General features: G+C 37.9%; 2 protein-coding genes across 3 annotated transcripts in view; one reads left to right on the top strand and one right to left on the bottom strand.

The window, feature by feature from the left end:
- Positions 1-281: 281 nt before the first annotated feature.
- Positions 282-2,012, bottom strand: LOC138014017 (uncharacterized). The gene has a single exon (XM_068861048.1). The coding sequence runs from the start codon at positions 2,010-2,012 to the stop codon at positions 378-380; it is 1,635 nt and encodes a 544-aa protein (XP_068717149.1). The 3' UTR covers positions 282-377.
- Positions 2,013-6,302: 4,290 nt separating this feature from the next.
- LOC138058952 (zinc finger ZZ-type and EF-hand domain-containing protein 1-like) overlaps positions 6,303-14,223 on the top strand; it is a 69,756-nt gene continuing 61,835 nt past the window's right edge. For both annotated transcript variants that reach the window (XM_068904420.1, XM_068904419.1), the window contains exons 1-8: positions 6,303-6,424; positions 8,167-8,194; positions 9,327-9,405; positions 9,878-9,959; positions 11,818-11,889; positions 13,748-13,807; positions 13,914-14,001; positions 14,199-14,223. The exon at positions 14,199-14,223 is cut by the window's right edge and continues 40 nt beyond it. In XM_068904420.1, the coding sequence (XP_068760521.1) occupies positions 6,362-6,424; positions 8,167-8,194; positions 9,327-9,405; positions 9,878-9,959; positions 11,818-11,889; positions 13,748-13,807; positions 13,914-14,001; positions 14,199-14,223 (497 nt within the window). In that variant the 5' untranslated portion in view covers positions 6,303-6,361. The remainder of the gene's footprint in view (positions 6,425-8,166; positions 8,195-9,326; positions 9,406-9,877; positions 9,960-11,817; positions 11,890-13,747; positions 13,808-13,913; positions 14,002-14,198) is intronic.

Raw genomic sequence — 14,223 nt, 5'->3', positions numbered from 1 at the left:
TCGGTTGTATCACTGACTGCGAGGTCAATAGGGAGGGAAGCGTGGAAGTGGAGAAGATCTTAGTTTCGTTTTATTGTTAAACTTTAGTTTGTCTTCCTCAAGACAAGTATGGAAGTATCAGGGCATTTGCGCATGTGTAGGCCAAAGAGGGCAAAAATTAAAATTAAGTAACTATGACACAGTGTCTGGGCATAGTACCATCGATCACAATGAACCCCGAGATTCTGGCACACGGATGGAGTCAGGTACGCGATAAAACTGGAAATTGGCTTAGTTCTCACAGGATTATAGGAACAACTGGAGGATAGGAAATCATCAGTGTATCACAGAATTCATGAAGGATTAGCCTGCCTTATGGAAAAAGGGGCCCTTAAGCATCAGTTGTATGAAGGTCCAGTCATAACTCCGGATAAAATAAATGTCCCAGGGGTCTCCGTCCTCACGCTCAGAAGGTGATGTCCCGGTGTTACATTCCGAGCAATTGTATTTAGTCTTGTATGACCGAATGATGAATGAGTGTTGATTGAAATCGCCTTATTCTCATTGTTATCCAACCATATACTTGCCGTGGCTCCATTACTGTCCGTCCTTGTCGCTATAGCAACGTTTCTAAGTGAACTTTCGTTCAATTTAGGAATGCACTTTTCAGTTACCTTGGGTATAAAAATATCTAATTTCAGCCAGGAATTAGAAGACAGTGATTTCCAGCCACCAAAAGCATCGGTCCTGGACTTCTGTGGGGTTTGATTTATGAAGTGTTTGGGCATCAAATAAAATCCCACTTTTCTGACTTGCTCCACTTTTAGAGTTTGATGAAAAGTACCATTTTCTGTTCCATCTGGTGTAATATGTGTAAAACAAAATGGCTTTTCATGAAACTTTACCGCTCTGTTTCTCGGAAATACAGCTTTTTGGAGATTGCTGAAGAAATTATGTGTGCAAGTGGACGAAAGAGGACTGGCGTTTTGTAATGGCAGCAAGGGGTTTACGAGAATTTTACTTCTTGGTCTCTGGTTTAAACGATGGAGAACCTCTAACATTGTCTTTCGCGTATAATTTATGAGCATTAGGGCAATTTTCCAGTGGGCAAAAATGCTAGCATGTCCTCCATCCGAAGCAAACATCTCTGTAAACCCTTGTTTAAAATCAGTATTTCGCAAACAGAGAAATTTCCTTAGACTAACAGAGGTTATTCCATAATTGTTAGCAAGAGCTGTCTGACCATTGTTTTCCAGATTATTACAAACGGGAGTTTTTGATATTCCCTGAACAAAGTTGACATAGATGAGCGACGGAGAAGACACCTTCTCGATTAGCAAGATTTCCCTGGTCAGTTGTTCCAGTGGTAAGGCCATAGGAAACTTTGAATCTTTAAACTGAACAAAATCGTTGACTGTAAAGTCGAGAAGGGCAATGTCCATTGTCGTGGATGAGTTGAGTAAAGTTCTATAACAAAAGGCGAAAAAATTGCTACTTGTCCCACCTACCGAAAGGTTATGAAGTATGATTTTAGAGCCAGTAATAGGTTGTACGGTTTCTTGCCACCATCGGGCAAAAACGCGATAGTACAATCCTCTAAAATCTTCTTTATCGATACCTAGTCCTCCACCAGCTGAATTAGAACCTCCCATTACAACTACACTGATATTTTGACCTTGCAGCGATCGCACCAGAACATTTATCAAGCGACTGGTGCTGCTTGTTCGTTCCACGGCGCCGTTATACCAGCCTAGTGAATGCGTAACCCCATCATCCAGAAATTCAATCCGATTTTTCAAAGCCCATCCCTTAAGGCGATCGTATTTCAAGGCTTTTCTTAATACTTGAATTTTTACTGGTGTCAATTGGCCAAAGCTGGTTGCTGACCTTTCTTCTTGAAGTTTCTTCGACGTATCAAGTGGAAATAGCATTTTCTTTGAGATTAATGGGTTTGCATTTCCACCAGGCCATTGTATTTTTGCTTTAAAGGTAAAAAGAAGCTCAATGAGGCAAAATTTCCAGAAAAATCGCATCCTTGCCTGATTGTATGGCTGTGGTTCATACCTGCTCTACCAGCTGGACAAATTCCACGGATTTTCCATTCTCGTCACCAGAGCCTGGGATCGAACCAAAGGCTCGCCGTAGGGTTCTTATAGCCAAAAATTGGCTATTTGAACTTTACGGCGCCTGCTCACTCTTCGTGCTAATATGAATGTTCCCCAGAGCTCTTCTATCCCTCAGTGAAGAGAAGAAAAACTCTGGGCTCGAGATGGCGGATTTTCAAGATTTGAAAAATATATTCAATCCATAGCCGGAGGGAAATTTAATTTGCACTTGGTTTAAAAGTTTAATGATAAAAAGTGAATACGACAACGCATCGAATATTTTGCGATGATCTGAACAATTCAAACACATGTATTGAACTCTTGTGGTCCAATGGGTGGTGAGTTGGGTGATGGGTTGGGCATGCAGTCGTGCCTGGTAAAAATCTCGCTCTGAATTCACCTATAGCATGCTTTGTAAATAGCCTCTTTCCAGTCATAGTTTGTAGCTACTCCGGTTTGGAATCGGAAAGGAACTTACCAAGTTACAGTTCAAAGACTCAACGTTTCGACAGTCAGCAAGTGTATTTATAATGGGTGAAGGGAAACCGTTGGAGTCCTTCTACAGAGACGCTTTGACACTAATGGGATGTAGGTATAGGGCAGGTAGAAGGCCGCCATTATCACGGTTCATAGGCCGAGTGTGAGCAAAATTATGCCTCTGGACAAACAAAGATATACATAATACTTAATTGACCACTCCCCATACGGGCTTTTCAGTGCCAATGAAACTCAGTTAACGAAACCTGGAAAGGTCCACAGAAAAGCCGGAGAGACAACTTCACTTATAAACCGCCAAGTTTACAACAGACCATTTTAGGCGTCCCAGCCTGCATGAAACCATCTCTCACCTCTGTCTCGGAAAGACCAGACACGCACGGTTCTTACGTTACGGTTATGCCTCAGTGTAGAATCTGTTTAACTGAAATGTGAATTCCTTGTAAAAACCAGCATCTTATTTTTTTTGGTAGGCTACGTATCGGAGAGCCAGAACATTTACGCATGCGCGGACGGAATGTTTGAACAAGAGAGAAAAACGCAGTACCTCCAGACACCGGCGCTGGAGCGTCGTACCAAACGAGTCATCCCGGGATTTCGGCCCGTGCGATCGCTTTTGGACGCAGTTGGCCCTTCGCTGCTTTCTGCTACCGACCTTGCCTCCCGGTACGGCATGGAGGGAGAGATATGTCGGCCCCTAAACCATATGTGACAAATCCCACGCCTACTCACAGCTCCAAACCGCCCTTGCCAATGTAACGGAAGAATTCGACGGGTTAAATATACAAGAGAAAAGTCATTTTATCTGCCATATGGTAAGCACTGAAGTCGCAGATTACAAAGAGTGCGCACGCGCCCTGCTAAAGGTAACATACATACATGCACGCATAGCCTTTAACCCATCTCCAATTACAGAATAACTACACTGAACTAATATCTTTACGGCTAAAATACATAGCATATACAGATAGATACTAAAGACATAATATTTAAAGATATATTAATCAAAAAGAAAAACCGCTGTACAAAAGGCGGCCCTGGATCCTCTTTTGAAACCATTAAACTCAGTGGTACGGATAAAATTAGTTAGCGCATTCTACAACTTAGCTGATACGTAAGATAAAAGAACTAACGAAGACCATAACTGGTTGTTCCAGGTTTATGAGGAATAGAATGTAACTTCCGCGAAGATCATGCATAAGAAGAGTACGGGAGAGAAAACGTACTTTTCATACAACCAGGAAAACCCTTTTTAAAAAAAAAACAAACAAACAAACCTACTTTTTAAAATTAATATCAGGAAATTTTGAATGCGCTTATTGCACAGACATGTAGTAGGTTGACTTTACTAGTAAGACTCGGACAGGTCATCTGCAAATATAAATCTCGTTTTTCTCTTATTTACAATATACCGTTTCTTTGATACGTGGATTACAGCGAATTGAAAGCAAATCTTTGTCGCAAATTTCCTATGATAAAAACTTGTTCATAAATCCTTAGTCTACGTTAACTGCACACACCAGGACTCATCCTGAGTATCTGGCTAGAAATCTTTTCCTCTGGCCGCGCTTCAGCCATTCGATGGGGGTCAGTCTCGTGCTTCTCAAGTTGCCTCGTTCATGCCCAAAAAGAATTCTGGGTAATTCTGCCATTCCATGTTAAGGGAAGACTTCCGATTCTCATTTCAATGAAGTAAGTAAGTAAGTAAGTAAGTAAGTAAGTAAGTAAGTACAGCGTTTCCGCAGAGTGGCTCTTCATCTGTTACTAACTAATTACGATAAAAATTGAATTAAGATAAAAATTTCCTATTTAATATGTAAAATAGCGAAACACTCTAATCTAAACTTAAAACTTAAACTAATTAAAAAAAAAATTCTAAAGGCGTGCCGCTGCACGGTTTGTTAAGAATTTAAAATAACGCGAGGTATTTCAATGAAGTTTTTTTTTTTATAAGTGTCGGGCCACCCAGTCCTACCAGCAAAATACCGCATCGATTGAAGTTTTTAGCTGTCAAAACTTGTGCAAATTGTGTCGATAGGTCTTGGAATTCATCCACAGAAAGGCCAGAGAGACAACTTCACTCGTGAACCGCCAATTTCTTCCTCCGACACCATCCTGAACCACTGGAGTCACGTGAGTATGCCATGTATTGGATGCTTGATTAAACCAAGCTCAGCTCGATTCTCACGATGGCCGCACACATTGAGGAGTTTGTCGCGCGAGGCCAAAAATATCAAACTTGTTTGATTTATCCTCTCGGCCTCGTGAGGCGAATTTCTCACCACAATTTCCCCGCACACGTGAGGAAACGGCTGAGCAAACCGGCTCGCGAGGCAGTTTGCTCAGCTCTTTCCTCAAGTGTGCGGCGGGCCTTCTACGGCGAAGACAAGTTCTGCATAACTTTTATCGTCAAAAAAGTACAAAAAAAAAATAAAATAAAAAAAGACCAAGCACTTAGCACTTAAAGTGTTAACAAGTAAGTGATACAAAGAGTGGGTAGTAATAAACCTACTGTTCCGCGATAAGTTTTCCAATTCTGACGTTAGAGTGACATGGGAGCTAGTTAGTGTAGTCAGAAATTGGATATGTTTACGGCGGGATATAGAGGGCCTTGAACGCTTTGAATTGGGATTGATCTGGCGTAAGAGTCTGGCGGGAATATTTGTCATTCTACGTCGGTCGATCGCTGCTCCTTCATCTTTTTCTTTAAGTTTTCGTTTTGCAATGCTATTTTCTATTTTTGTTATGTTAAGTGCCCTTTTCTTGGGGTGTGGTGCCGCTGTATTAGAGGAGGAATACGTTTCCACGTTATTTACGACCACTTCTAAAGGGTGGTTTTTTAATGGTTCTTCGTAACTGGCGTGGCACAATTCGTTTTAATTTAATGCTCGTGTAAGTTAGCTTAGTATAATGTTAATGCGTTGTATAGCTTATGTCACGTTAAGCAGTGAATTGACTGACACATCCTTAATAAACTATTTCTCATTGAAGTCTCGTTGTAGTGAAGTCAGCCGTTAGGTTTTTCTTGAAATAGATCGTTTTCACCGTCACGCAACAAAATAATAAGATCGAAACCGTTCAACGAAGAAAGCCAAAAACTTGGAATGTTGTAGGAGACAAGTTTAGAATCTCCTCTCTCCCATTCTCAGGTCTGTGCGGTGCATCGTTTCGGAGTTATTTGTCGAATCATTTCTCGCAATATTACAGAGATTTGTACCTCCGTTGTGCACCAATATGGCGGCCAGAAATTAAGAATAACAAGAACATTTCTGGAGTTCACTTTGAGATGAAAACGCTTACTTGTCGCTCTCGAGATAAATAGTGTATGAACACATCTCCCAATGTACTTGAAACGCTCAAACTGTTGAGATTCATAGGGATAGACCTTTTTTTCTTTCAACCAAATAGCTTTGTATCATGGTGTCACCCAAGGTGGCAATTCAGAAATTCAAAATGCTGCAGTATTTTTGAAACGAAAGACGTCATGGAACTGGATACTTAAAAAAAGATTAATTTCTAGGTCATCTTCAACCTCCAAAAGATAAAATTCTAAACACCTTTGGATTTGGATTTGGATTTGGTGACGTCATCCACACTGCCAACAACCAGTGTCGCGAAGTGACGCGTAGGTTCGCGTAGGCCAGGGAAGGCCAGGTCACCTGGGTCACCGCCTATACATCCCAGTCTACTCTCTGTGTTAGCTCTGAGAAACTAGGCACTATAGAATCAACTCAAGATGGCGAAGAACAAGCTGGAATGTCTTGAAAGGGCTTTATTATAAGATGGGAAACGTAACAGCTGGAGGTGTCAGCGAAGGAGACGACGACGAAACGGAGTTCTTTGAGGTATCTATGTAATTTACCTGTTGGACAGTTTGTTTATGTAGGTCTATCCTGAAATACTGAAAGCTCCCATGTACACGCAGCGAGCAGTGAAAGCAAATTGTTTTGGCTACAATCGACGTTTAGGTATCTTGTTGCGAAAGAAAACAAGTCTCTGCGTAAGAGTAAACAGCAAGTATCCTATAAATAGGGAGGTCTTCAATAGGTTCGACCAGAATGATATTTTCTGAACTTATTAAAAATAAGCAAATTAGCTATAGCTCAGACGTAAGAGATCAGATGAGTACGTTGTTTTGTCCACTTCCTCCTTAACGTAAGTTATTCCTAACAGGTTTTCAATTTGTCGTACATGTCATGATTACATTTGGATCATAACATCTACACCAAGTTTCGACCTTGATAGTTTCAACAGGGTTTTTTCATCGTCATTAATATGTTTTATAAGTACTTGAAAAGTGAAACTACTCAGTATCTGGAAGGAATACTTCTTTAATTAGTCACATTCAGATTCATTTCACCATGTTTGTTGAAACAAGAGAAAAATGGAAACAGATTATGCATGTACCAGTATGCAACAAAAGTTTAACTTTTTTCATGCATAATCGTGGTTACTTAAAAATAATGTGTACATTGACTGCTACATGTACTTTGTAGAGTAGATACAATAGACCAATCAGACTATTATCAATCATCTTGCACCATTTTCTGTAAAGTACCAGACTAATTTTATTTGGTATTTCCTGGAGCAATCATACAGCAGTTTTCAATTGAGTGTCGAAAGTAGAAGTGAATTGCTTTGGATTATGATTACTTTGATCAGTGATTGGTTCAAAGTTCTCGCACAACTTTTTGAATCAATTAAAAGTGAAACCAAACCAATTGTGGTTTGCACATGCACATTTTCCTGCGCTTTGTGTTGGCTACACGCAATTGCTTCAAGTTTTGATTGGTTTACCAGATTTGTCTCCTTCCTCTTTGATTGGCCAAAGTAATTACTTTGGTTTCTTAATTTTTTCGTACCAAAAATTTCTCAAATTCAGATGTGTCACTAAATTTTTAAAAAAATGTTTACATGTTAAGCACTAAATTATAACTTATTAAATTAAATTAATTAATTAAACAATTCTAAATTTTGGTAACTCAATTCTTCAATATACTCTATAGATTGTGTAATGTTATACTTGCACATGTATAATACAATGTACATGTATGAGCTAATAGACAATTTTCATGATGGCGTCATTTGACTACAACTACCACGATTCAGTTTGTTTTTCTTTTCATATTTAAATTTTGTATTCCCAGTGGGGTAAAAATAACAATAGCTCTAATTAACATGAGACAAGCGAAACCTGAAGGATTCTGGTACTTGTAGTCATGTGGCGTCATCATGCAAATGTCGTATTGTTTAAGTCAAATTATAGTACATTCAACAGCATTGTCATCCATCTACGTGGCAGCCATCACACAATTTTTCTTCTTGTCTTCTGCCAATTCAAGTTATCCATCTGTTTTGGCATTGTTGGACATCCCTTGCTGGCTACTAGGGAAATGAAGTGAGGAAACGTTAGCTTACAATAATTTTCCCAGGTTGGAGGAAGAACGCATCCTTGGTAAATAATTCCTACCCTCGTTTTCTGAAGATCCCAAAAACTGGAGCAGAAGACCTGGACTTGTTTCATTTTTCCTGTGTATTTTATTCTTCAAATTACATTTAATAAATATTATTTTTCTTGTTATTTTAGGATGGATTTGAAACAAGTTTGTCTTCAGGTAAGCCTGTTTCATAATTTATGGTACATAATGACAGACAAATAATCATTACTTGCTGTAGATGTATTTTGTGAGGTTTGACAGAAAAACATTTTTAGTGATGCACAAATAAAATAGTGTAGCAGAAAGTGTTTACTGGTGATAAAAATAATTAATGTATCATACATGTTGACTTGTAGATTACAAGGTACATGTATTCACATTTTGCATGATCATACTTTGAACTGTTGCAACTGTAACAGTTACAATAGCTGAATGTGTATAATTTATGCTCTAGATGACTTTCCTCTTAAAAGATTGTTCTCATAATTTATATCAGAAACCCATAAGGGTTGAAACGTGTAACGGCCCCTTGTGTCCTGGGAAACAAGCTTCTGAATGTTCAATTTGCTAAGTACCATATTTGGAACAACAAGAGCGAGGGGTTTCCAAATATGGTACTTAGCACTGAAACATTCAACCAATCAGTTCGCACTGAATATTCGGAAGCTGTGAACGCGCGTTACACGTTTCAACTCTTATGGGTTTCTGTTTGTATTCAATGGGTGTACATGTACATGCCGAGCTTTCATTACATTTTGAAGAAGCTGGCTATGTAATGAAAGTGGCCACAGTAGCTACAGTGTACTTTTTAACTGATTTTTGACTGTGGTTAATGTTTTACATGTACAATGTAGTCAGATGTTCTTTTAATACGCAATCTGAGTATATCAAGTGAAGCTATGATCTTCGCAGTTATGAGAGCAATTTTTGAAGCCAGGACTTCAACCCCGTTGAAGTCCTGAATTTTTCAGGCTTCTCTACGCAATTGCAAAAGTTGCTCTCATAACTGCGAAGATCATAGCTTCACTTGATTTCATATCCACAGTTCACATAATATTGATTCATTTCATATACCATTTCATCATTAATCTGAGTATAGCTGGCTATTTTTACCATCAATAGTACAGGTAGATAACTGGCTGCTGGCTACTAAGTCGGCTACTGGTTGGTTACTTCAGTCTGTTTGAAGGCTCCAGTAGAGTTCAATATGAGATTTCTATCTGTTTTCCTTGTAATTATTGCTTGAGAGTGGGTACAGTAAAGTCATCTTATCATTGAGTCAACAAAATTACTAATTTATTTATTTCAGGTGATAGCAGTGAAGGAGCTTTGGATCTTGCAACTCTGTTTGATCACAACCTTCTGCGGGATGCTGCATCAAAAATTAAGTGAGCAGGAGTGTTACTAACTGTGTTGTTACTATAAAAAAAGGATGGTTTTTACTAGAATTTAATATTTACACAATGTTTGCTTTATGCCAGACTAAAAGTAATGAGAATGTATTGTATGGAAAATTTGCAGTCCTGGTCAAGCATTCTAATTTAATTTAAAGTTCCTGTAATGTGCAAAGGGCACTTACAGATACATATGTAAGTTAAATCAAGGGTTAGGATCAGGGTTTAGAGAAAAATGAATTATGAGAGTATATTTTTTTGTATGAAAAGATAAACAATAATTATTCATGATTATCATGTGACATGACTTACACAAGATAGTATTGTTTAGAGTTGAATGTTAACACTTTATTTTAAATTCAAACTGAAAAGGGGGATTAATTCTGTTACTGATTTTTGTGTAGAAGAATGCAATTATTATTATAATATTAAAATATTAGAATAAATTGAATTGTATCCTATACAGAGAAGAGCCTACTGAATCCTTTATACAGCAGCATTCAAGCAGTATTATTCGCTGGTTGGAGGAGAGAAGTTCCAGACATGAGGTACTAAATTACTAGGCGGCCAAAAATATACAAAATTGATGAACTGTATGAATACTCTTGATTTAATTGCCTTTCAATTAAGAGACAATATCCTCTATTTCAGGGAACGTTTCCAAGTTTTCTGAGGTAGAATCAAACAAAATATGCCTTTTTGAGTTGCGAAATATAAAAGTAATAGTATAAGGAGAAAGCGTGCAGAGAATGCACATGCAATTCTCAAAGGCTATGAAATATTACTATGGCCGATTATCAACACCACCTTATTTCGAACGATCCAGGAAGAATGTAACAATAGAGTGGATGCTGTGTCATAATTACTGTAGAATGACATGTATGTCCAAAAGTGGTAAATAAGGATTCTGTTAAATGTGAGTATTACAGTTGAAAGAAAAAAGGTATTGCGATGCATATGACGTCCTTGAAAGGCAATATCATTATTATTGGATCTCTCTTTTGGTCTCCCATCCAAATAGTAATCCCACTCAACAGGGCTTAACTTCAGTGAATGTTTGTTTTACATTGTACCTCTGTTAAGTATTACTGTACTTTACTAACCTGAAAAGTAGAACTGATAACCGGGAAGAACGTCATGCTAGCGTGACCACTGATTCCCACATGTGTATCACAAAAATTAACCAAACAAAATGTTCCCAACATTTTTACTACAGTGCTGAGAGTAACTCAACACTCATCTTTGCAACAGCCGCACTTTTATTGTTGAATAATATTGTCAGTGACTAATGAATAAATGAGAACAACCTTGTTGCAAGGTCTCTTCTCCTGCTCCAGGGAAATGGAAGAAGAGAGACCCTTGGAATGAGCCTCAACAGTCATTTTCTCCTTTCATTATTCATTTTCCGAGTTCAGTGGCTCATACATTGTAGCTACTCTTATTTTTCACAACCTAATAATATTAGTTTTAATGACAATAACAACAACAGCAAGAACAATAATTTGTTATTTGGCATAGCCTGTGACATACTCTACATGTACCTGTATTATTGAGGAGACTGTACTTGTAAATCAGGTGAAATCAAATGGGAGCTGAACAAAGGAAAATTATGTTGATTTTTAATGAGTGGGGAAAACTTGAGGACCTGGAGAAAATCTCTTAAGGACGGTGCCTACTAATTAAAGATATTTTTGCCCCGGTGTGTAATTATGCAGGAAATGTAGATATTAACAGGTGTTATTGAAATCCAAAAAGAAAATTGGGATAACCACGCATTTTTCAAAGATAAGTCATAAATAATATTTGTAAAAAGCTTTAAAATACAAAGCAATGTATGGCGTTCTTTCTCAAATTGAAGTTTAATTATCTCTCAAAAATGCATGGTTACACCCAATTTTCTTTTTGGATACCAAGAGTACTTACTAAGATCTACTTTTTCCGGATAGTTTTAAACCAATAATAATATCCCTGTATTAGAAAGCATCGGCGATAGGAAATCCGAGTATCTGGAGATGCACAGAACGTATGCGCAATGACAATAGTAGGCACTGTCCTTAAGTATGAAGACGCACTATAAAAGGCGTAGTGCCTTAGGCACATGCAAATGATTTATCAATAAACCATGGATGCAACTGAGCTCTGTGATAATTATTTGTGCAATAAAATAGCCCCTTACGGCAATACATGTATGCCCATAATGTGTCATAAAATGTTATCTGTTGTTCTTTTTTTTTTTAATCCCCAGTCCTTTTTCTTGCACAAGAAATGGCTTTTAGGGCTTCTGTCTCTGTGATGCTGTTTGTTGATCACCATCTTCAGGGCTCAAAGTTTACTTTTGGCTTTGAGAGCACTTGTGTTTTTGGTGCAAACCTCTCCCGCTTACCTAATTTGTTGTTGTTGTTGTAGGAATTTGTTAGCCTATCACAGTTTACAGACATGTTGACAGGAAAAGGGGCCAGTAAGGAAGAATGTTTAGAGGTAAAAGTAGTTTACCTAAATGATACATGTAGAAATGCTGACAAGGGGAGGGGAGATGTTAAATTATGCATGCGGTAATTTAACAACGGTTCGTGCATGGAATTGAAGGGAGATTTTAATAGGTCTTGAGCAGGGACGGTTCAAAATGTGGACCTCCAAACTGAACCCCTAACTGGGCCTCCTTCTGGACCCCTCTTGAGAGAAGAAACAAAACAGTACATGTAGATCGGTATTACAGTGACATCATCAAATTCTAAAATCTAACTCGCAAGGTCTTCTGAGTTTTTATGTAAAGGAGGTTGAAGATGACGTAGAAATAAATCTTGTTCCGTGACATTTCATTTCAAAAATGCAGCATTTTAATTTTCAAATTGTCACCTCGAGCAACACCGTGGTTTAAAAAAGCCAATCCCTATGTATCTCAGCAGTTGGAGCCTTTCAAGTACATTAGTAGAATTGTGTTCATGCACATTAAATTTTATTTTATCTGGTGAGTGAAAATTAAGCGCTTTGTTCGCAAAGTGAACTCGAGGTGTTGATCAGCGGCTGCCATGTTGGTGGGCCATATGGCGTTGAGTCTCCATGCAAAACTCAGTAAAGCTGTGTGAAATGCTTTGACAAATAACTGAGAAACGATGTACCACACAGACCTGAGAATTGGAGAGGTGGTTAAAAGATTTGTTTCCCACAACATTCCAAGTTCTTGACCTTTTTCATTGGTTTGTTGCATGACAGTTAAACTACATGTATCTATGGTTTGAGGATACAAGAAGTGAAGTGACAAAGAGAGAAGCTCTAATCTTCTGTGTAACAAATCGTACCATGCATCTTAATTGCTCCATTGGTGCATAACCACAATCCCTTGCGCATTTGACCACAATCACTTTTGTTTGGAAAAAAATTGTGTTTTTCTCCCGATGAGAGAGCTGCCTTGTTTGTTTGCTTCAGGCTCACTCACTGCGGCTTCAGCAATGATGCATGTTGATATAGATTGTAACTATTCAATGTTACTAGAGATAATGAAATTAATAGGAATCATTAATAATAATAATAATAATAAAACAATATTTACAGAGGATATCACCAAGCTAACACTAAGTTAATTAGGGTGGTCCTCTATCTACAGAACTACATTTTACTGTGCGTAATAAGAACTAAAACGTAAGATAAAAAAAAAAAAAAAAATACAAAGTTAAAAATTTAGAAGAATAAATATATGTACTAGAATATAATATTTACAGAATATATAAATTACAAATATATTAATTACAAACGATTCCGGCCACATATTTTTAAACTCTTCTAGACTATAGTCTCTAGCGCCCACAGATAAACCGTTCCAAGCTGTTACTCCCCTGTACAGGAAAGACCTTTGTCCTGTCTTAGAAGATAGCTTAGGTATGAACAGGTTTCCACTTGCAGCAGATCTTGTGTTAATTTGATGTTTATCTTTAACATACTCAAACCTATTATGTAAATAATTAGGGGTAGATTTATTAATGGTTTTATACATCATTATGGACGTAAAATAATCTACACGTTAATTCTCACGTGATTATCATTGTTGGTCAGCTGTGTAGAGGTGACTGCAAGGTACCTACAGCTTTCATAAACTTTGGCTTTTCACAATCTGATAGCCTTGGAGAAGCCTTTGCTGAGGTATTTTATTATCCATTTCTATACTTGATGGACCTATTTATGGTATTGGTTCATCCTTGCCAGTATGCAGAGTGTGATTAAGGAACTTGAGCTGGGATAAGTTGACTGTTGTCACCAGAGGGCTGCACAGTGATAGTAAGGTCATTAATTAAGTGTGGCAATAACATAATTCTAGTACATTGTTTGTGCCTTTTTTTAGTTGTTCAGTCAGTTTGATGCTGAAGGAGAAGGCTTTGCTGATGTTGAAACAGTTTTGGAGGTATCTTAAAAGTTTAATGTTGTCTTTGTTATATTGTTTACTTTATTCACATTATGTAATCACTCTGTTTTCCTTGCATGATTGATCACAGTTTTTTCTCCAATAGACTCTGCAAGCTCTTGGTGGTGGAATTAGTTCAAAAGGTGACCTAAGGACGTCCATCAAGACACTGCAGAATTGCTCTCTCACACCAGGTATCTGTGAAGAGTCTCAACACAAATAAAATTTAATAGAGAAGTGCATTTGCGTTCAAAAATCAAAACATTAGGGACACAGTGGATAAAATTGTGGTTTCCCAAAATTGTTGGTCAAGCTGTGTTATTGCTTCTCCTTGCCATCGCTTCTTCACAGCAATTTTAATCCAGTCTTATTATTGAATTTCCTACTGCAGGATTTGTAGATGTTTTCTCTGATAA

This window comes from Montipora capricornis, chromosome 8 (assembly GCF_036669925.1).
Source record: "Montipora capricornis isolate CH-2021 chromosome 8, ASM3666992v2, whole genome shotgun sequence".
NCBI classification, from domain to species: Eukaryota; Metazoa; Cnidaria; class Anthozoa; order Scleractinia; family Acroporidae; genus Montipora; species Montipora capricornis.
Note: the sequence above shows the minus strand (reverse complement) of the source record. Positions and strands in the feature narration are given on the sequence as shown.